At 57.6% G+C, this 22827-nt stretch overlaps 1 protein-coding gene across 1 annotated transcript in view; it reads left to right on the forward strand.

Annotated features, from left to right (window-relative positions):
• Positions 1 to 2153: 2153 nt before the first annotated feature.
• Positions 2154 to 22827, forward strand: part of AJAP1 (adherens junctions associated protein 1) — a 128373-nt gene continuing 107699 nt past the window's right edge. The window contains exon 1 of the mRNA XM_086715491.1: positions 2154 to 2299. Coding sequence (XP_086571617.1) covers positions 2271 to 2299 — 29 coding nt within the window. The 5' untranslated portion in view covers positions 2154 to 2270. The remainder of the gene's footprint in view (positions 2300 to 22827) is intronic.

Consider the following 22827-nt stretch of genomic DNA (forward strand, 5'->3'; position numbering starts at 1 on the left):
CAGAGGAGGAAACAAGATCAGAGAGGCCAGAGAAGGCACCATGACCCCACAGTTAGGCAACAGGAGTGGCTGGTCTGCCCATGTCAAAATCTGGGTTCTTGCCACTATCCTTCCTTGCTTCTGGCCTTTCTCCTCTGGGATCTTCCTGGACCTCCCGTCTGGGTGGAGTGGACTCCCACGATGCCCAGGGAAGAGGGGTGCACCTGGGAGTCCAAAGTTCCATCCATGCTGGGCCTGGATCTGCCCCGCCACCAACTCACTGCCCTTCCCAGGGAGGCCCGAGCAGCCAAGTGGGGTCTCCGCTGATCTCACAAGACTGGGGTGATTCCAGAGCTTAGCGAGGGGAGGCCCCTGCACAGATCAGGTCTGGAGTGAGTTAACCTTCCCTCCACTCCCTGGACCCGGCTTCCGCGTCTGCCGCAGAAGGGCGGCACTCGGTGGTCTCTAAGGCCTCCAACTCTGCGCCTCCGTGGAGGGCACCGAGTAGACGGCGGGCCTCTCGGGGTGGTTTCCCTGGTCAGCACAGCAGGTCCGGCCTCCGGGGCGGGGGGGGGGGGGGGCAGTTCACTGTAGGTCACTTCTCTGGGTGAAAGAGGCCCCCATCTAGAGCCTTTCCTCCTCCAGCCCCTGCCCTGCAAGCGCAGCCTCACCCGGAAGGCACAAGGGAAGTCCTGGGATGGGGAAGGGACCGGATTACCGGCTGTGGCGGCGAGCCTGGGAGGCCGAGGGCCCGGAACTCTCAGCGAATCCTCCGGATCAAGGGCCTGGCCAAGCGGAGGCGGCAGTCGGGCGAGCTGCCTGACTCCCAGCCCCGGGGGGCTAGGGGAGCGTCGAAATTCGGGACCGGGCTGGGTTGGGACAGAAGGCGCTAAGCGCTGACCTGGAACGCAGGGGCCCAAGGCGGGGGCCGGGGAGGCGGGAAGAGGAACCCTCCTGCTTCGCAGACTCTGGCGGCGCCTCTTGCGCAGCTCCGCCTGGAGGAAACTTTCTGCGCAGCCTCTCGCTCCAGGCGCCCCCCGCCCCAGGGCTCCCGCGGGAACGCCCCCTCCCCAAATGAGCTCTCCGGGTCCCCTGGGCGCCCCCGTAAACGGGTCGGAACCTCGAACCGCTTCGCAGGCCATCCGGTTACCGTGGCAACACCATCCGGCGGCGCCCGGCGGTCCAATCCGCGCCCGCGGCCTCTCCGGAGCCTCTCCCAAGGTGGGGACTGAGACCCGGCAGGGGCTGGGCAGGGGGGCGGCCGCGGGCCCCGCCTGACGCGTCGCGGGGCGAGGCGAGGCGGGGCCGCGAGCGGCAGCCGGCGCCGGGCAGGGGGCTCCGGCTCCAGTTCGAGGGGCGGGGAAGGCGGGTGACGTGAGCCGGGCCGGGCGGGCGGAGTTGGGACCCGCTCGGGGAGGCGGGGGCGAACGCGCGGAGAGGCAGACGCGCGGAGGGAGGCGGCCAAGCGGCGCGGGCGGCTCTGCGGCGGGCGCGGTGGGCGCGGGCGGCGGGGCCCCGGGATCCCCGCGCGCCTCCTCGGCGCGGCGCCGCCGCCGCGCGTCCCCACGCCCCGCGCTGCACGGCGCCCTCGCCCCGCGCGCCTCCCGCGCCCGCCTCCTGCCGGCCTCCGGCGCCGCGGCCGTCTGCAGAGCGAGCGCTCAGACGGAGCCCCCGGCCAACTTGAGCGGCGCCGGCCGGCGGCGCACCCCCGCCGGAGCCCCCTGACCTGGCGGCGCGCAGAAGCGACCCGCGTCCTTCCGCGTCGCCGCCGCCCTCACCCCCGGACCGCGCCGCCCCCTCGGCGCGGGGCTGGGACCGGAGGCGAGAGCCGCGCCACGAGACACGCACCGTGCGCCGCGGCGCCGCCCGGCCTCCCTCCCCACCGCCCCGGAGGGCGAAGCCGCGTCTCCTCCGACCCTCGCCGCGCGGCCGCAGCGCCGGAGCGCGCCCCTCCCGGGCCGGCCGTGGGCGCCCCCGCCTCGCCGCCGCCCTCGCCGGCTCGCCCCCGGAGGGGCGGCGAGCCCCGCGCCCCGGCCCGAGGATGTGCGCCCCCGCGGGCCGCCCCGCCTGAGCCATGCGCCCCAACGGCGGCGGCGCGCCGGCCGGCATGGAGCCCCGCGCGGCCGCGCTCTGACTCGCTCTGCGCCCCGCGGCCGGCGGGCGGCGGGCGGCGGGCGGCGGCGGACCGAGAGCCGGAGACCGGCGCCGCGGGACGGAAGCGAGCGGGCGCGGGCGCCGCGCAGATGGCCGGGGCGAGCAAGGTCTGAGGCTCCGCTGCCCGAAACGTGACCATGTGGATTCAACAGCTTTTAGGACTCAGGTGAGCGACCCGGCCGGCGCCGGGGTGCGTGTGGCTGCGTGGGTGCGTGGGTGCCGGGCTGGGCTGGAGCGGCGCTCTCCTCAACGTTGCGAATAAAGGGACCCCTCCCCGCTCGCCGCTAGCGGCCGGAGGCGGCCGCGGGAGCCGCGTCCGGGTGCCAGTCCCGAGCCCGGAGCTCCGCGGCCCCGCAGGGAGCGGCCGGCTCTCCCTGCCTGCGCGCGTCCGGGTCCGGCCAGGGGTGCCCGCCCCGGCTCCCCGTGCAGCGGGGCCGGCCGGTCGAGCCCGCGGCTCCCGGCGCCAGCAGCGCAGTGTCCTGGCCTGCCGCCCCGGCGCGCCTCCTCCCCGGGGCCCCGGCCGGCCGTGGACCCTGGGCGGGTGCCGGGGTTGCCGGAGAAAGCCAGAGCTCTCCCGGCTCCCGGCTCCCGGTGAGAGCTAGGCAGGCGGAGTTGGAGGAAACCAAAATCAAACAGCCACTCCGCCCTCCTTTACCCTTCCTCGGGGCCCCAGGGCTGAGCAGGGGCCTCCCGGGCTCCCAGCGGCCGATCCAGCTGTTTGCCGGTGACCTCCGGGCCCGACGGGCGCGCACAGCTGGCGGGCAGCTGGGGCGGGAGACTCTGGGGCTCTGGGGGAGGTGCGCGGGCGGCCCCCCCCAACCCCCCACGCAGACACCCTCGGGAGCACCCGGGGGCTTGTCTAGGTCGGGACTCCAGGGCCAGGTGGCACCAGGGGGTCGAGCCAGGAACTCGCGGCAGGGGTACTCAGGAAGACCCTTTTGGGCAAACTTTGCCCGCTTGTCGTGGCGCTCAGCCATTCGGTCCGTGCCTCGGACGGCCTAGGGCCCAGGAGTGCGCGGTTGTCTCGTTGGTCCCGCAGGCCGCCCCCGAACCGTCCACCCGCCTGCTAGGGGGCTTCGCCCAGCCGGTGCGTTTGGGTCCCGGGTTGCAACCGAAAGCAGGGAGGACGTAGGCGGAGGCGGAGAAAGCGCGTGCGGTTCTGGAGTTTCTCCACTGGGATGCACTGCGCTCCCGCGCTGGGGAGGAAAGGGCCGGTAGGTGCTGGGACTACTGCCGGAGCCGCCCCCACCGCCGCCCCATCGAAGCTGGGGGGAGTGAGCCGAAGCGAGACCCAAGTGCGCGACCTGATTTTGAGAAATCGGAAGAGTGTCCTCTGTCGAGCGCGCCGAGCGTTGTCTAGCTACCTTTGATTTATGAGACAAACCCGCACCCCGGGGGTAAGCAGTGTTTAGAACATCTAGAGAAAATTGTCAAAGGTTATTATCCGCTTTTTTTTTTTTTTTTTCTGGAAAGCGGCACTCCTTTTTCCGGTGGCTGGTTGGCCAGTGTGGGCTTTAAAAGGTTAACGGTGAAGCGAATCCTGTTGGGTATTGGCCTGGCCTGAATCGATACCGTGTGCTTGGACTAGATAAGGTTTAGGCTCCCTGTTCTGGGACGCAGACAAAATGGATCGAGGGCAGCGTTGCCGGGTGACCCCCTCCAGGTGCCCTGCCATCTGCCTCTCAGGTCTCAGCCAGCCCCGGAAGGCCTCGGGAAAGAGCAGAGGGTCCCGGCCCCGGCTCAGGGCTCACCTCCTGCTCCCAGATGCTTCATTTGTGACCGACTGCTGGCAAGTTATTTGAGCTGCTGTGGTTTCTTTCTTTTTATTGTTATTATTACCACTAAGTTGCTAGATTGGAAGATTAGTACATTTTGATAAGGGGAGAGGAGACTAATACCATGGAAAGAAGCCTCTGTGTTGGTTCAGAATTCACTAAAACAGTTCCTCTAAAGCATCCCCAAGTGAGATCTCCTTGGGATTTTGCTGTAGGAAATAGTTCTGTTGGTGATTTTGAAGTTTGACCTTTTGTTGTTGTTTTTTGTTTTTCCTTCAGTGTTAGCACAAGAGATTTTCTGTAAGGGTGCCTCTAAGGACAGCCTGTCACCTGTCTTGGAGGCTGACCGGAGAGGGCTCTGTCATGTCTGTGAGAGCCACCCCCTGGCCAGGAGAGGTGCCGGGCCGGGAGGGTCTGTGTGCTTTTAGCGTCGCACCAGGCGAGGGTCGCGGTAACAAAGCCAGGATCGCTTGCTTGAAAGCTGGAAATGCACTTTTTCCTTGAAGAAAGCCGGTCATCGTCTCTGCTTACACGCCACTCTGTGGCTCCCCAGGCGAGCTCAGGGCACCCCTGCTGCCAGGCTTGGAACCTGGTTGTGTCAGGCAGACGCTGAACCCGGAGCCCAGGTGGCGGAAAGCAGCTCCGGGCGTCACCTGAGCGAGAAGCTCTCTGCTCGGGCTCCCGAGACGAAGTCTGGGCTCGGTGTCTGGCTTCTGTGTTCGGCCAGAGCTGTGCCAACAGCCTTTTCCTCTCACGAGGCAGAAACGGACGGAGTCGGATGGAGCCGTTGCTGTGCCTGCGTGGTGGTGGTGGTCTCAGAGCTGCAAGCACGGATCAAGGTGTCTGTCGAAGGCAGCCCGTAGCTTGACCGGCTGGGTCGGAGCTCCGACAGTAAGGAGTGCGGAGCCCAGCTCGGAGGGGTGCTGAGTAAGCACGCAGCAGAGTTCGGCTGCCTACTTGCAAGTGGCCTCGGAGGCTGCAGGCCACCGTGCTGCAGCTTTCCTCAGGGGCTGGGAGCGTACAGGACATCGGCCAGGTGTCCTTCCCAGGCTGTGCTCCCGGGGGGCCGCTCTGTCTGTCCTTCCACCGCACGGCCCCGGGTGCCTGTGTGTCTGCGTGGGGGTGGGCGTGGGACAAAGCGATGTGACGGTCGGTTTTCACGGGGTGCTTTTCAGCCCCCCCGAGTGCTGGCCACGCACGCGGCACCACGTTCGGGCCCAGCACGTGGACCCAGCGGTTTGCCCCTCACCGTCCCCACCTCGAAAGTCCTCCGGCAGCTGGGGACTGGCCAGAGGCGTTAGGAGGACGGACGGAGTCAGAGGCTCTGTCCACAGGCGTCGCCCTCCCGGTGAAGCCTGGCTCGTGCCCATTTCCAGCTGCTGACACCAAATTGGTCGCAGCCGGAATCCATCGTGCGTTCGCGGCTGGGATGCTCATCAGGGACAAGGATGCTGGAATAAATGGCCATTCTGGGAGGCAGCTCGAATCTTTCCACCGCGGGGGCGCGTCCCCCTCCCCTCATGCCACGCCCACCCAGGGGATCCACCGGCCAAGCGGAGGAGGGGCTGGCGGGCTCTTCCCAGTCTGTCCTTTCTGTTGATTTATTGTAATCACCTGCTTCCTTTTCTTCCGTGCATCCAAGAGGGCGATAAGTAGGGAGCAGGGCAAGCCAGCGGAGACAGCTCCACGCCTCCCCGAGACGCCTGTCTCCGTGTCTCCGGAGAGGGACTAGCCTGCTTCCCCGCTGCGTCCTGCGTCCTCTTGGCCGGGGTGGCTCAGCTGTCCGTGGGATCTGCGGCAGCCCAGCCTGGCCTTGCCGTCCCCCAGCCCGCTGGCCTGGGCACCACCAAGATGTCTGGCACAAGACGTTTCCCTTCACTTCCCCGGGCTTTTTGTGCCCAGACTACCCTGCGCAGCCCTGTGGATAAAAGCTGCACCCTGGGTCTTGATGAAGTGAATAACCAGCAAACCCCGACCCACCCATGACTCCCGAGCCTTCCAGAGCCCAGGGGCTCCTGTCTGGGGTTACGTAAGAGTCCTCTGCTTTCCATATGAGTAGTTGCCAAGTTTTCTTCAAAGGGCTACAAGTCAGTAGAGACCAAATTGATGTACAGATTAGCTTGGGAAGCCAAATATATCCTTGATCTAGATTTTCATGTTTGAAGTCTGGCTCAAGAGGGTTTCTCCTGCCCGATGCCGGTCAGACACGAGGGGGAGGCAGGAGCTGGGCCTTGCTGGAGCTGGAGCAGACCAGCCATGGGGCCCACTGACTCTCCTTCTCTAAGACCCCCTTCCAGGAATTCAAAGGAGTCGGTGAGTCATGAGGCCGCCCGAGTGGGGACCGGCAGTTACGTAACTCAGATTAAGTCTCAGTTAATAGAAAGTCAGAGGTTGCAGCCTGCCCCTGTCAGAGTTTCGGGGGCCCTGGGGTTGGGGGGCCGGGCTGCCCGGTTCTCCTGCCACGTCAGGGCCGGATCGGATGTGATCGCCTGCAGGAGGCCTGGCTGCCCCAGCCCCCCACTTGGGCCAGCACTCTGCACTCTGGCAATCGGCGAGGAACAGTGGGGTATTTCTTCACCGCCAGGCCCCCCAAACCCCTTCCAGAGGAGGGTGCAGGATTGGGGCCAGCTGCCTGATCGTGTCCCAGCAGCCCCTGGATGGGCCCGGTGAGCTGTGCTGGGTTGCTGGGTCTTGTCTTCTCTCTCTGGCAAGGGCTCCGGGAGACTGAGGAGCCAGAGGCCCAACATTGCTCTATGGGGGGAGGGGATCCTCATCACTGTGAGCCTCTCCGGCACTGAAGGCGAGCCCAGCACAGGGGTGGCAGGTTGGGTGGGAGTCCCGTGTTGGCAAAGGGCAGGGCCCTGCCACTGGACCAAGGGGACCCGGGGAGGGGGTGCTGGGCTAGTATTTGCATTTCTGTCCCCTGCCTACACTCTGCAGAGGGTGTCACTTTGTTCCCCGCCCCCCCCCCCCCGCCACCCCCCAGGAAAGGTTGGTGGCAGCCATGCTGGGTCTATCCCTGCTTCTGCCCTCCCAGCCTGTCATCCACCATGCCTGTGCTGTCCGCTCGCTCGGACGTCTGCCCTTTGCTGCACTTCTTTGTGGCCAGCCAGGGAGCACTGGTGTGGCAGGACCCACTGCTCCTCTGCCCTCCCTCTGTTCCCACCCCATGTGGACAGTTGCCTGGGCCATGTGGCTGCTGAAGCCTTGTTGCCGGCCCTCCCGGGGGAGTCAGTGCTTGGGCCTGTGCGTGACCTTAGGGGCTTCTGGAAAGCGAAGCGTCTGGACCTTGGAGACCAAGGGGGTGTGTCCACTGGAAACCGGTGCTCAGGCTTCCTGCTTTGCCCGGAAGAGCAGCCCTGGTCTCTGGACTGTGGGCTCACGAGGGCAGGGACTGAGCCTCGTCCTTTACTGCCTCCTGAGAAGAGTGCGTGGCACACAGCAAAAGCTCAGGAGACGTCTGCGCCTGAGTAAACGTGTCCGTCTGGCACCGTGCCCTTGCTTTGTCAAGTCTTGCCCTGTGGTTACTCGTCCTTAACTCTGAGGCGTAGGAAAGGAATTCCCAGCCGGACCTGCCTCAGGTGTAGGCCCTGTCCTGCCCCAAAGAGGTACACCATTTCTTCCACCCTACTTCCTGGAGCTCACATTTCCACCATTAGAGATTCTTTTCTTTGCTGTGAGATTTAGTCACAATTGGAATGCAGACATGTTTGGGAAAAAAGCAATCCTTATTGAGCCCTATCAGTCATCACGGGTTTGCTAGGAGTGAAAGTATCCGATATCTAAGTGTCTGGGAGGAGGAGTGGCTGTAGATGGGAAGGAAACATGAAGGCAGGTGGCACAGGGGTGGCGGTGGGGTCGAGGGGGAAGGTACCACCGAGGGAGGTTGGGGACATGTGGGGTGAGGGTGGGCTTGGGGTCAAATGCAAACTATTGGCCTCACAACTGGACTCCGTTCTCCCCTCCCTTTGGCTTTTTCGGGGACGGGAAAGTGGGTTCATGCGCGGGACTAGGAAAACGTGGAGCTGACGGAGGCAGCTCCTTTGAAAGAGAAGGTTCTTGGGGCTCCTGGGTGGCGCAGTCGGTTAAGCGTCCGACTTCAGCCAGGTCACGATCTCGCGGTCCGTGAGTTCGAGCCCCGCGTCGGGCTCTGGGCGGATGGCTCAGAGCCTGGAGCCTGTTTCCGATTCTGTGTCTCCCTCTCTCTCTGCCCCTCCCCCGTTCATTCTCCGTCTCTCTCTGTCCCAAAAATAAATAAAAACGTTGAAAAAAAATTTTAAAAAAAAGAAAGAGAAGGTTCTGGTCAGTCTGTGAGTCCACAGGTGGGCGGGTAGGTAGATGTTGAGGAGCAGTCGTGATGCACACACACCTCTGGCCCCTGTGCTCCTGTCCCAACGGTGAGCTGCAGAATTTGTGCCGGACCAGATAGCACGTGTCTGCTTTTCTCAAAACGTTGGGGCAAAACTGACCTACGTTATCTTAGTTTCAGGTGCCCAGCTGGATGATCCGGTGTTTGTAAGTCGAATCGGCGTCCAGCCCTTCGCTCAGTTACAGAATTTTCTCCCCCCCACTGGTGGTTGCTGGAGTGTGGGGTGGGGGTGGGCAAAATGGGCACAGGGGGTCGAAAGCTGCAAATACACGGTCATAAAATGAGTCACGGAGTGGCACAGGTGGCCTGGCGGCTCTTAGTTAATCCGACACGTCCGCCTTCAATGTCTGTGCACCCGAGAGATGACGCCCCGATCCCCGATGTCGTATTCATTTCATCCACACCTGTAGTCCGCTCCCGATTCCCGCGTGCCTGGGGGCTGGCTGGCTGTGAGCAGGTGCCATGCAGACTCCAAAATAAGAAGGTTTCTGCCCTCGAAGACCCCACACTCCAGTAATGCGGGGGCATACGTGTCGGGGTGGAAATAGTGTTGCCAGGGCAGAGATCAGCACCGTCCGCTAGGAAGAGAATATGGGCCACGGCTGGGACTTGGGAGCCTCAGGGGGCTGTGGGTTGTCATACTGGACAGTGTCCTGTGGAGACTTAGAAGTGACAAAAGGAGATGTTTCAGAGCCTGCCACCCCTCCCCCTAACCAGTGTGGGACTTCGGTGCCATCGCTTGTTAGTATGAGCTCCGCGGAGGGTCGGGCTGGCCAGCAGTGGACAATTGCTGTGCGTGCCACATCCTCTGTGCCTGGTCAGGCCAGTGATGCAGGTAGAGCACTGAGCGAGGGCTGAGGCAACAGCTAATGGCCTTCGGGCCCAGTCGTCCCAAGTGAGAAACAGCTGGCCTGCAGGTAGGTGGTTCACACCTTCTGGAGCCGCTCCCATACTGGGTTGTAAGGAAGTGCTTTTGGGGACTTAGGAGGGGGTGACGGAGCCTGCTGACTTGTAACAGAGGTGTCACAGGCCAGCGGACAGCCAGCGGAGGGCTAAGACAGCAAATGAGAGAATAAGACAGAAGGCCGGTCACCTTCTGAAGGGAGAGCTGACCCCCTAGAGGGACAGTTCCAGGGTGGTGCCCCAGGGTGCCCCAGAGCCAGCATCGGCTGGAATGTACCAGTGGCTCCCGAAGGAACACACTCGGGGGTGACAGACATCCCCTGGGCTTCTCCCGCAGCGTGCGCACCAGACCTGACCCAAGGGCAGGCCTTCATCCTCTCCCCTGAACTTAGCGCTTATCACCTATGTGATCCTGAGAGTCTGTGTCACCTTGGGCCTCGTGGGAGGAGGACAAATGGTGAATTGCCAAGGTCTGGTTCTAATGAAGACGTTTAGGAATATTATTCCAGATAAAGGTGTGTGTGTGCGCGTGTGTGTGTGTTGTGTGTGTGTGTGTGTTGGGCACTTTGGAGACCAGTGGACATCAATGCACTTATAGAGGGCCTGGCTGGGTCAGTCAGTTGAGTGCCTGACTCTTGATTTTGGCTCAGGTCATGATCTCACAGTTCATGGGTTCAAGCCCCACATTGAGCTCTGCCCTGATGGCTCAGTGCCTGCTTGGGATCCTCTCTCTCTCTCTCTCTCTCTCTCTCTCTCTGCCCTTCCCCAGCTCATGCTCTCTCCCAAAATAAAAAAAAAAAAAAAAAAAAAAACTTAAAAAAAACACTTATACCGGGAGCACCAACTCCAGGTGAAAAGACCAGTTCTTAAAACAAAACTCCTCCCGCAGAAGGACGCTTGCTGTGTTCACAGGGTTAGGCGTCTAATAAGAAAGGGTGGACCGTGCCTCATGAGAACCTGGCTGCTGATAAAAAATAAAAAATCCTTAACGAGATATTAGCAAACCATGTTTCACCGTATGTGGAAAGAAGCGTATACCATGTGGGGTTTATTCTAGGGGTACAGAAATGGCTCCACATTTGAAAGTCGGTCAAGGCAATCTGTCAAATGAAAGACTGAAGCAGAAACACCATATGAGCCTCTGCATGTGATGAATTCAGCATCTGTCCATGAGAACTGCCAGAGGTGTAGGAACAGAGGCTCACTTTCTCCACAAAAGCCCACAGCTAACTTCACGCCTAATGCTACGAAACTGGAAGCTTTTCTCCTGGAGATCAGGAATAAGCCGGGGATGTCTGCTCTCACCACTCTCATTCAGCACAGTGCTGGAAGTCCTAGCCAGAGGGGACAGAGGATGAAAAGGCAAGAAAAGACATATAGAAAGGGAGAAATAGAACTGTTCCTATTTGCAGATGATGTGATTGTCCACACACCAAGTCTCATGTAATCTATTAAAAAAAAAACCTTCTAGAGCTAATGAATGATTTCAGCAAGGTTGGAGGACACAAGAGAAATGAATCACATTCCCATCTATTAGTAACAAACACCTGGACCCTGAAATAAGAAATGCAGTGGCATTTACAGTCACTCCCCAAAACGAGACATTTCAGTGTAGACCTAACGAATCGTGTTATGCTCATGACTTGTGTGCCCAGGGCTATGTGGTGTTGATGGAAGAAATCAAAGAAGAATCTAAATAATGGAAAGCCATACCATGTTCATGGACAGAGAGACTCAAGGAAGGAGGTCACTTCTCAAACTGATATAGAAGGTTAACATAATTCTTATCAACATCCAGCAAAACATTTGCACGCGTAGATGAGATTCTTCTAAAATGCATATGTGAAGGGAGGGGAACTAGCGATACCTAAAACAGTTTTGAAAAAGAATAATAAAGTGAGAGGAATCAGTGTGATTACAAGGCTTATTATGTAGCTGCCATAATCAAGACTGTGTGTCTTAATGGAGGAACAGATATATAGATTTTTCCAGAGATAGATTCCCACAAATATGCCCAGCTGATTTTTGATCAAGGTGCTAATTCAGTAGAGGAGAGATAGCATTTTCCAACTAATTGTACTGGAACAGTAGGACATTCATAGCCAAGAGCAAACAAACAAACAAGAACCTTGATATTAGGTCTCCTATCTAATGCAAAATTAACTCGAAATGGGTTACATAATTACGTGTAAAATGTAAAACTGGAAAAGCTTTTAGGAAAAAAAAACAGAAATTATTCAAGATGTGAGACTAGGCAGAAAGCTCTCAGACTTGCCACCAAAATCATAATCCATAAAAGGGAAAAAAAAAACTAATACATTGGATCTCATCAAGGGTTTATAATTTTGTCTGTGAAAGACTCTCCTACGAGGGTGGAAAGACACATCGCAGAGTGGGAGAGAATGTTCGCAAACCGCATACCTGACAAAGGGCTAGTGTCTGAAAACATAAACCCCTCTCAAAACGCAGCAGTGAAGAAGTTGAACAATCCAATTAGAAGCAGGTGAAAGTCTCACCAAACGGGAGTGCCAGTTAGTCGAAAAGCATGGGGAGAGACGTTCAATGTCACTTCTCATCTGTGAGAATGGCTGAAACAAAAACTCCTGGCAATGGGACGCTGGCAGGGACGTAGAGAAACTGAGTCCCTCCCACACCGCTGGCGGGAAGGCACAATGGTTACAGCTGCTCTAGAAGGCAATTTGACAGTTTCTGACAACGCTGAACATGGAGTTGCCATGCGGTTGAGGTTTTCGCTCCTGGGCGTTCACGCCAGAGAAATGCAGACGTGTTCCCCTGAAGATCGGCGCACAGGTTTTACGGCAGCTCTATTTGTAAGAGCCTCAAACTGGAAACGATCCAGATGCCCTTCAGTGGGGCGAATGGCTTAGCAAACTGGGGTATGTTGACACCGTGGAATAGTGCCCAACAATCACAATGAAAGAACTCCCAATACAGCCAACAACCTGCATGACCATCCGGGAAGGACGCTAAGTGAACAAGCCAGTCTAGAAGCCCTACAAGCAATATGGCGGCTCCACAGCATCCTTCAAAGGGTGAAATGAACAGGGTGGTCATTGCCAGGGCGTGAGAGAGGGCAGGGAGTCGGAGGGAAGATAACGTGGCTCCATCAGGGCAGCACGAGGGATCGTTGCGACCCTCTCGGTCGCAGCGATGCCAATATCCTGCTTATATCTTTGTGCCCTGATTTTGTAAGATGTTGCTGCTGGGGAAGCCGGGTAAGGGCTGCAGGATCTCTCCGTATTACATAGTACAGTGCTTGTGAAAATCTACGATTAACTTAAAATAAAAACTTAGTTATGGAACGAATAGCCTCTACTTATCTGCCAGAGATTGGCATCTGATTGGGGGGTAGGTGTAACGGGTAGGCACCATGTGTTTGGAATGAACGACGGTCGGGTCCTGTGGAAGTGGGGCAAGGGGCAGAAACGATACTTTATGAAAGTGGCCATGTCGTTCTGCCACATTCTTTAGAATGCAAAATAGAGCAGCATGTGAATGTGCGGTGTGGCTAATGTGATGAGATCCATCATCAGTGACAGTCATAAATGACCTGGTGCATAATTATTGGATAAGAAGACCCGTCCAGATCCTTATATAAATCAGGTCAGCTCTGAAAATAGAGCAGCCTTTTTGGGGACAGTCCCACTTTCCAGCCCTGGCACGTAGGGTGGCTCCAAGACCATGCTCCGAGGATTTGGAGTCAAACGCGGACGGAAACAGTTGGTTTCCAGATCAGCAAGACGTGAGCCTCAAGTTGGTGAAGGCAATGGTCTGTGGCTTTGCTTGTTTACATTTCCTTTTGGTCTTTATGAGAAAAGCACTGCAGTGTGTTGTGTGTGCATGGGTGCACATGTACAAGCATGAATGAGTGCGCACACGTGTGTGTGTGTGTGTGTGTGTGTGTGTATACGCACGAGGACGTGCATTCTGTAAATGCTTGTTGAATGGGGAGCTTTGCATCATTCCAAAGGCTCTACGTTGGATTTGGTTGTGAGCTTCTGTGACCCCATGGGCTGGACCCGCGGCTTCTCTTTCCATCCATTCAGGTTTAGCTAGGAGGCGCCAGGCCACCGCAGTTCCTGATCTTGTCACAAGCCAAGCTTTGTGCTAGGTGACCCAGCCAACCCCCGTCCTCAGGATCCTCATGATGACCCTGCAGCGTGGGCATGGTTGCTCTTCCCTTACAAAGGAGGAAACTGAAGCTCAGAGAGGTTAAGTGATTTGCCTAAGGTCACACAGCTAGCTAGCAAGAGAGCTCTGATTTTTTTTTTAAGTTTATTTACTTCATTTTGAAAGAAAGAGCGAGCGAACGAGCAAGCTGGGGAGGGGCAGAGAGGGGGAGAGAGAGAGAATCCCAAGCAGGCTTTACATTGTCAGCACAGAGCCCGATGTGGGGCTTGAACTCACGAACCGTGAGATCATGATGCAGGCCAAAATCTCGGGTTGGACACTCAACTGACTGAGCCAGCCAGGCGCCCTGAGAGCTGAGACTCGAACCCAGGTTTCGTGGACTCCCAGGTCTATTTGTGTTCTTACCATTGCCCCGTATGGCTCCCACGTTTTGGATAAAATCTACCTCTCATTCTTTCGGTTAAGTTACACAGTGTCCCTTTGGGAAAAACAAAAACAAAATCCAAAACAAACAAACAACAAACAGAACTGGAGGGGCCCACCTGCTGTGGCGTCAGGTCCTTGTGCCCAGCTGATGTCAGAATCACACGTCCTTCCGGCAACCAGACTTTTAGGTAGAAGTTTTATAGTCTAAACGAGGGACTGTTTTGTAGCAAAGAATTGACGAAATGTCACAAAGGGGTGAAAACATGTCTGTGACACAGATACTGTTATTCAGCCTACTTAATAATTAAAAAAAATATGTCAGCAACTCCACGGAGGCCCCTCTTGAGAGCTCTTGTGAAATTACACTGCGGAAATGAATGAATGGCCACACTGAGGAGGTTGGGTTCACATGATATAAGTCTGGGCAGAAGGATTGTCTGCCGCGTGTGTGCGTGCGTGCACATGTTTATTTATTGGAGTATAATTTATATCCCCTAACATTCCCCCATTTTGAGTGTACGATCCGATGATTTTTAGTAAATTTGCCGTGTGTGCAAACGCGTCTGTCTTCCCCGATGGGATCCCCGGTTCTGTTCACAGCCAATCCCCATTTCTACCTTCAGACTCACGCAACCTCTGATCTGATTTTGGTCTCTGTGGATTTGCCTGTTCGGGCATTTCGAACGTGGAAACCTACCACGTGCCATCGCGCACATGCTTTCTTCACTCGGCCTCATGTCCCGTGAGGATTCTGTGGGTTGGAGCGTGGCTCTTTGTTCTCTGTTCTTTCTGAGTGGCATTCCGTTTGCAGACGTACCCCTGTCGGTTTGTCCATTGGCTGGTTAACGGGAGCTTGGCTTCTTTCTTCTTTGAGGCTCGCACAAGTCATGCAGCTGTGAACATTGCTCTCACCCCCCCTTGCTGCCCCAGGACCCTGTAAGCACAGACAGCAAGGCTCTGGGGTGCGGTGGTTGGAGAAGCCCCCTTGTGTTACCGAGTCGGTGGCAATGCACCGGGCAGGGGTCCAGGATTCCACCCCTGGGTTTGGATTTGCTCCTTCCCTTTGCTCTAAACAAGGGGCTGACTGCACACAAGCCATTGTTTATTTGTCCATTTTTCGTTTGATAAACATTTATTGAGTGTCAACGGTGTCTCGCCTTGAAGAGATAAAGGAGAGCAAAGCTTTGTGTTCTGCCTTGGTGCAAAGATACCACGAAGGGGAACATGTGACTCATTAGAAGGGCTCCCGGCTCGGGGCTCCTGCAGGGCTCAGGCGGTTACGCATCTGACTCTTGGTTTCGGTTCAAGTCATGATCTCATGGTTCGTGGGTTTGAACGCCACGTTGGGCTCTGCACTGACGGTGTGGAGGCTGCTTGGGATTCTCTCTCCTCCCTCTCTCTCTCTCTACCTTTCCCCTGCTCACACTCTTGCTCTCTCTCTCAAAATAAATGAATGAACATTTTTTTTTTTTTTTTTAAAAAGAAGGGCTCCCTGCTGAGCTGAGCGTGGTGTGGTCCCCCAGGGCTGGAGGAGGGCAGTGTGTGGCCTGGGACTGGAGGAGAGGGGGCTGGCAGGTGGTCCTGCAGAATGTCCCCTGGCCTCTGAGCCTTGTCTGCTGCACGGGCCTTTCCACGGGGCCTGGGGGAGGCAGCTGTGCTTACCTGGGATCGAGGACTCCCTTCCGGCGGGACAGTGGTGCAAGTTTAGGGGAGTCCACCCCCAGGGAGTACCTTAGAGCGAAGGGCTTTAGCACATCTTTGTAGATGGAAGGGGCTGTGCCGTCCGTAAGCACAGGCCTGTAGATGCCGCGCGTGTGTGCCAAGGTGGGGTTAGTTCCAGGGGGAGCTGGGAGCTTTGAAGAACCTGGTTTGAACAGAGGAAGAAGTGAAGTGACTAGTTACTATTATGCGAGGACACAGTACATTTACTGGTTATCCCAAGCCCGCGTGTCCGGTAGGGGGCCGTGAGGAGGCTGGGCTCTTGGTGTCCCTCCCGGGCTGGTCCCGTGGGCTTGGGCAGGAGTCATGGCCCAGCTGGCCCTACAGGGTCTCTGCTCCCAGATGCCGGTCTAACTGCTGGTGTCAAAAGCAGGGGCTTCCCAGACCTGGGCGGGTGAGGAGACCCCACTCCGGGGACCAGAGCTGACTGGTGGTAGCCTCCTCGAGCTCCGTGTCGAGGAGGGTTTTGCATTCTCCCGAGGCTTGGAGAGAAAGGGTGCCCACCGACTGGTCGTCGTATCTACCCTGTGCCAGGGAGTTGCCCTCCCTCCCCAGAAGGTCCGAAGACAGAGCTTGTGAGTTGGGGTGGGCTGGACACCCTCCTGGAGGCGCGTGCATGTTAGCGTGTGCTTATTGTGAGTGCCTGATTACGGTGTTCCAGGCACTGTCCCAACACTTGACCCGTCTTAACTTGTCCTTCCAGCACTGCTGTGACACAGGCACTTAATTATGTCCTCTTCCCCACGGAGGCTCAGAGAGGTTGGGTGATCGGTCCAAGTGACACAACAAGGGAACAACAGAGACGGGGCTCACACCCGGGCTATTGGGCCCTGCTGCTTGTCCTCTGCACTGTCACATCCTGCCCTTACCTTTCTGGAAGGCAGTGCACGGCTGTTGGTTGTATTCAAGACACGTGACATCCACCAGGCCCAGGCAGGCGGCAAAGCGTGGGATTGGAGCCCAGCATCGAAGGCCAGTGTCCTGCCTCCCCAACTCTGTGCGGAGCACACGCGGGTGCCCAGGATAGGGAGGTGAAAATGACACATCCTGACCTTCGTGTATTCTGAGCCTGGCGGGAAAGGTGATGGCTATGGAGTGTGCCCTTGTGACAACAGAAGCCCGTCCACGTGGTTCGGGGGGGACAGCGTCCCTGAAGTCGGGTCTTCCTGGGGACCAGCTGGGTAGCCACGGAGGAGTGAACGCGGCTGGTCAGTTCTGCCCCACGGTTGGCCGCGGGGCCCCCAGACAGCGCTCTCCTGCTGGAGGTGGGTGGGGAGCACTGTCCCCATGCAGGCCAGGGACCAGCCCTGGGAAGTAACTGGTGATTTGGGGGAGGGAGCAGGTCATGTCTGCACCTGCTTCTGTTTCCTTAGGAAAACCTTTGCAGACACTCCATTGGCTCCAAAGTGCTTCTGCCTGGGGCCCCTAAATAGCATCTAGATAGCCTAACTCACCTTTCACGTGAGTCCCGCCCTCCTGGGCCAATGACCTGCGATCAAAAATAAACCTCAGGCCACAGTTTCAATCTCCCAGATCGTTTTAGCAAAGGTGAAGAGATTCCCCGGGCCGATAGGCTCCATTGACATGCAACTACTCTCTTTTATTTTAAATTTTTTTTTTAATTTTTTTTTTTTTTCAACGTTTATTCATTTTTGGGACAGAGAGAGACAGAGCATGAACGGGGGAGGGGCAGAGAGAGAGAGGGAGACACAGAATCGGAAACAGGCTCCAGGCTCCGAGCCATCAGCCCAGAGCCCGACGCGGGGCTCGAACTCACGGACCGCGAGATCGTGACCTGGCTGAAGTCGGACGCTTAACCGACTGCGCCACCCAGGCGCCCCAACTACTCTCTTTTAAAACTGGCTTTTCTAAAACAGAATCGGTTCCCAGGCAGAGGCATCCTGTGTCCGTATTGCAAGGCCAGACTTGTGGCCAAAAGCCTCAGCCGAAAGCCCTGTCCCAGCACTTGGCACAGAGTATGGAATAACGAGGCAGGGGAGAGCCCACCCAGGAGTTCGCTTTCCCCCACTCCCCCACCCCCTCTTTTTCGTGACGAGAAAACGCAGGACTGTACCCAGATGCTGAAAAAAGCTGTACTTCCTGCCGAGGGACATGGTGGCTTTCAGAACGCAAGGATTCTTTAGGGAGCCAATTATGCAAGACAAGAGTAAGCATGTTTATTTTTATGACACCGCATTTCAAACTCCCAGAAAATGTTGATGGAGCGGCCCCATTAGGCGCCCGGGTGCCCCCCGATGCTGTGGCATTACACCCTGCAGGTTTGCAGGGCGCGCTTGCAGGCTCCCGCTTAGAGCCCCGCGCCGGGCTGATCTACTGCCCGTTGCCACCCCGGAGGTCTCCTTCAGCCCCCACAGATGCAGCCTCCTTCTTCCCTCAGCGTCTTCCAGGCTAATGAGATTCTCTGCACGGAAGCCTGATGCTCAGGAACCCGGAGCCCCAAGCTCACTGTGACCGTGTCTCCTCTTCAGGTTCCCATGTCCAGGGTGACAAGGGAGGTAGTTCAGGGCTATGATTTTGTAGCACCAGCCACCCGGGCGGTCGCCAGGATTGCAGCCTAGGCTGGCTCTGGGCCTGGTGGGGCCCAGGATGGCTCCCTTCCGCAGACAAAGGTGAAGTGCCCCTCGCGTGCAGGTGCTGTGCTGGGCACGGGCGCAGGAGAACCCTACCCTGGTCTGGGGGGAACATTTGAGGGGAGTGGGGCAGAGGCACCAGTGACATTTCAGGAACCAAGAGGAAGAAGCCTGTGGCTTTACCTGCAGCCATTGGGAAGGCTTCCTGGAGGAAGTGACGCTTGACCCCCATCAGGAAGGAGGAGTAGAAGGAAGGAAGTGGGCCCAAGAAGGAGGGTGCATCCAGGCAGAGGCACGAGGGTGCCTGGTCTTCTCGTGCCGGTGCCTCATAGGGGCGCTGAGGCCCCCGGTGGTTAAGTGACTTGCCGACTCCCCACCTCTTGGCTCTGGGGGGAGCCCAGGTGCAAGGTGTGGGCGGAGCCGGTGCATCTGGCACGGGCTGCAGGTTTTGCACAGCTGAGCAGCACGTGCTCATGGGACACCAGAGGGAGGAGGCAGATCAGGACTCGGGCTTCCCTCCCCAGGCTGGGAGCCTTGGGGGGTCCTGGGGGAGCACTGCTCCATCACCCCGGGTGTTCAGGGGGACAGGGGGTGCCAGCAGCCATGGAGAGACCCCCAGGGAGCAAGCGGGCCTGCCGGAGCCTCCCGCACCCCAGCAGGGCCTGCGGTTCTGTGCCAGCCCCCCGTGGGGGCCCCGGGAGACCCCAGATGGGGAGGGGCTCGGGTCGGGAAGACAGCCCAGCCGGGCCCCTCGGTCGGAGGCATGGCTGTGTGGTGAGTGTCTGGTCTGTTCTCCCTCGGAATTACTCTTAGGGAGGGGACAGGCGTGAGACCCCACCGGGACAGCGCCTGACCTGCTCCGACCCCCACACCTTTCTTTTTGTCCCTGTTTCTGCATTTTTTCCACCCTCAGAGGCCCCTCCCAACCCTCCCCTTGGAGAAGCCCACCCCCACTCATCCTGCCCTCTCGGCACCCACATTGGCATTTCGAGAAAAGCCCCCAATGTGCAAGGTGATGGAGCAGTAGATGAGTTCAATGTGTGTTTCACATAGAAGCAGGGACACTTCGGGGGCTTGTTCCTCCCCAGGTACTGTGCTCAGGGTGGTCCAAACCTGTGTGGCCGTGAAGCTAAAATAGCTTCGGAAGAAGCTGTGTGTGTGTACCTGTGTGTGTGGAAGTGTGTGTGTTGTGGAGTATGTGTGCCTGTGTTTGTGTGCGTGTGGAATATGTGTGTGTATCTGTCTGTGTGTGTCCGTGTGTTTCGAGTACGTGTGTGTCCGTCTGTGCACGTGTGTGTGGAATGCAGTGGGGCAGGGGCAATGGATTTGAAAATCAGTGAATAAATCCTCCCTGTTCGTCCATCAGCTGCTGAGTAGTTTGGAACCTTAATTAACAAAATCTCTCCAAAGCCCTCCAAGGTCAGGAAATACCATTAGTCTTATTTCACAGATGGGTAAACTGAGGCACTGCAGGGTTCAGCAGTTTTCCTAAGGCCACACAAGCTCTGCAGAGTGGCACCTCAGGACTCCCAGTGGAACTTGACTGGGCCACTGCATGGCGGGCCGCAGTTCTGGGCGGGACATCTGGGGAGCACGGGCACATCCTTCCCGTGTCCTGTGCGCTGTGCGTCTTCAGGCACCCCAGCCGGGAGACGGGCTGTGTCTGGGGCCGATGTGCCTGGGGCACAGCCTCTCTGGTGAGCATTCTTGCTGGGCCCTGCCTGCACTTTATTATCCTTCACTCATTTGTCAGTGACAGAAGTCCAGGGCAGTGGGGAGAGACAACAGGGAGGGTGGGCTTCCTGCTATACCCTCAGTGATCTCCCTCAGCCCCTCCCATTAGTTTGAGACCCCCCCCCTCTTGTGTAGGAATTCCAGGGCCCTACTGAGTCACAGGGGGTGGAATTCATGTCGGTGGCCATGGAGCATATTTGGATTTCATAGGAGGGACCCAGACTCAGCCAACAAGAGGAACTCAGACTCAGCCAACACGAGGGACCCAGACTCAGCCAACAGGAGGAACTCAGACGCAGCCAACAGGAGACCCAGACTCAGCCAACAGGAGGGACTCAGGCTCAGCCAACAGGAGGGAACGGACTCAGCCAACAGGAGGGATCAGACTCAGCCAACAGGAGGGACCCAGACCCAGCCAACAGGAGGGACCCAGACTCAGCCAACAGGAGGGATCAGACTCAGCCAACAGGAGGGACTCAGGCTCAGCCAACAGGAGGGAACGGACTCAGCCAACAGGAGGGATCAGACTCAGCCAACAGGAGGGACTCAGTCTCAGCCAACAGGAGAGACCAGACTCAGCCAACAGGAGAGACCAAACTCAGCCAACAGGAAGGATCAGACTCAGCCAACAGGAGGGACCCAGACTCAGCCAACAGGAGGGACCCAGACTCAGCCAACAGGAGGGATCAGACTCAGCCAATTAAAAAAAAAATTTTTTATTGAGATGAAATTCCCATAACATAAAACTAACCATTTTAAGGTCTACGCTTCAGTGGCATTTAGCACGTGTCCAATACTGTCGTATCGCCGTCACCACTAGCTGCTTCCAGAACGTTTTCATCTTCCTGCAGGCAGACGGGGTCCGTTAGCTTTTGTTCTCCACTTCCCCGGCAACCACCAGTCTGCTCTCTGCCTCTGGATTTGCCTGTTCTGGACACTTCCCGCCTGTGGAAGCACGCGCCGTGTGACCTTTGCGTCTGGCTTCCTTCCTTGCGCGTGCCGCTCTGAGGTCCAGCCGCACTGCAGTGTGCATCCGCGTTTCCTTCCTTTTAAGGGCTGAATACTAGTCCCTCGTGGGGGTAGACCGCGTTTTGTCGTCTGCTCCCTCCACCGACGCACATTTGGGTTGTTACCTTTTGGCTGCTGTGACAGGGGCGTGCGGGGGTCCGTTTCCGTCTTGGTTTTCAGTTCTCTGGGCTGCGTGGCCCTCACACCAGCACTTATGAAACACGGGCTTGTGTGGCCCGGGGCGGCGCCCACGCTCCCTCCCAGCCTCAGTTTCCTCCTCTGAAGGATGGGGGCAGTGGGGGTGTCGCACTGCCCAGGGCTGGGAGCACGGCGACCGCGTGAAAAGCACAGCCCGGTGCCTGGCGCGCTGGTGGCTGCTCGGTGACAGGTGACAGCCAGCCCAGCCCCCCACCCCGTCACAGAGCAGACAGGCCTCTGCTTTGCCTGTGGGCCGGGCAAGGAGCAGCTGTTCTGTCTTTACTCCTAACACATCCCCAAGGAGGAGGCTTGGGTGAGAAGCAGCACTTTTTATAAGCTCTACACTAAAGAGGGATTATGAGCCATTTTGGGAATGGATTAAAGCAATTGCCCCTGGGATGAATCTTATTCTCGGTGACTTTTGCTTTCCCCTCTTCCTGGACCTCAAAGCTGAGCTGGATGGTCTATTGAAAAGTACCTGAGCCGACGTTTATCCTTTTAGCCAGATACCAGCCCGGACCCTGCAGGAATGCGGGACCTCTGTGACCCAGCCACGTGCCGTGAACTTGGAGCTTCTCCCGTGACGACCCGGCTTGTTGAACCTGTCGCTTTTCATTGAGAGCAGCGTCTGGCTGGCACAGAACCACACTGCCACTTGCTCCCGGGGAGCCGCTGCCTCCCCTGCCCCCCGCCCCTGTTCCAGCACCCGGTCTCACCTCCAGCCTCGTCCCTCCGCCGTTTGCTGCCCCAAGAGCCCGCTGGGTCACCTGTTCAGGAAGACACGTGAAACCGGGAGCAAACCCGAATGAACTGGACCATGGTTTTCCGGAATGCTCTTTTGTCTTCTCCCTTGTTGGGGGCGGGGGGGTGGGGTGGGGCAGGGCACAGACTTCGTCCACACTGGGGATTTAAGTGTTTGGAAATGATCTCTGAGGGGTATCCTGGCATGCAAATCATCTGAGAATATCCCAAACTTGTAGCCATCATCTCTGCTCTGTAGAGACGGGTGGGGATAGTAACACTTCCTGGTACTTTAAAGCATGCGTCACACTCCCCAGGCATTGTTTTGCTTGCTTTTCACAGCAATGCGTAGACTTTGGGTGGTTTTGCTCACTTGATATAGAAGAAGAAACTGAGGTCCGCGGTATAAGAATGATCACAGTATTGACATTGTGAGGACAGGAAGACAGTCCTCAAAGCAACAGTAGCACCTGACTGTGGTGAGGGACTTAGGGCGTATCTTGTACTGTGTGTGTATGTACCACCCATCCGACAGCCGTGGGCTCGCAGGTTCGGGACGGTCTGACGTCCTGAGCACAGCCGGGGAGTGAGGGCAGGGAAGTCTCTTGGGTCCTGCTGTCCTCTCTGGGCACCTCTCCCGGTCTGTGCCCCGTCAAGTTCTCATTCATCACAGGATGATGGCATGTGGCATGGAAACCTCGTTAGCTGTGCTTCTAATCCAAAAGATATTGGCCCATTATTTTTCCTGCTTTTGTAGATGCAGAGACTGAACAAAATTGAATCCCTGGGTAACCAGAAAATGTAATTAATGGGAACACAGCATTTCACAGGGAAGCTGGTTAGAGCCCGCTTTCATTGTAATGATCTAACCAGGGACCCGCGGTGCGGACCTCCCGCTTTTGCGCTCAGGTGCCTGGCAAGAGCAGAGACGTTCGAAGTGAGCACTCTCGTGATCCCCTGTTCCTTCGGTGAGCTCCTCACAGCACCCTTGCCCTCTGTCCCGGGGGTTCCTGTGGGCTTGGGCGCAGCGGGTCTCAGAGTCCTGCCTGCTCGTGGGTCATGTTGTGATGTGCACATT

The sequence above is a fragment of the Puma concolor genome, chromosome C1 (assembly GCF_028749965.1).
Source record: "Puma concolor isolate L17-30 chromosome C1, mPumCon1.1.hap2, whole genome shotgun sequence".
In the NCBI taxonomy this organism is placed as follows: Eukaryota; Metazoa; Chordata; class Mammalia; order Carnivora; family Felidae; genus Puma; species Puma concolor.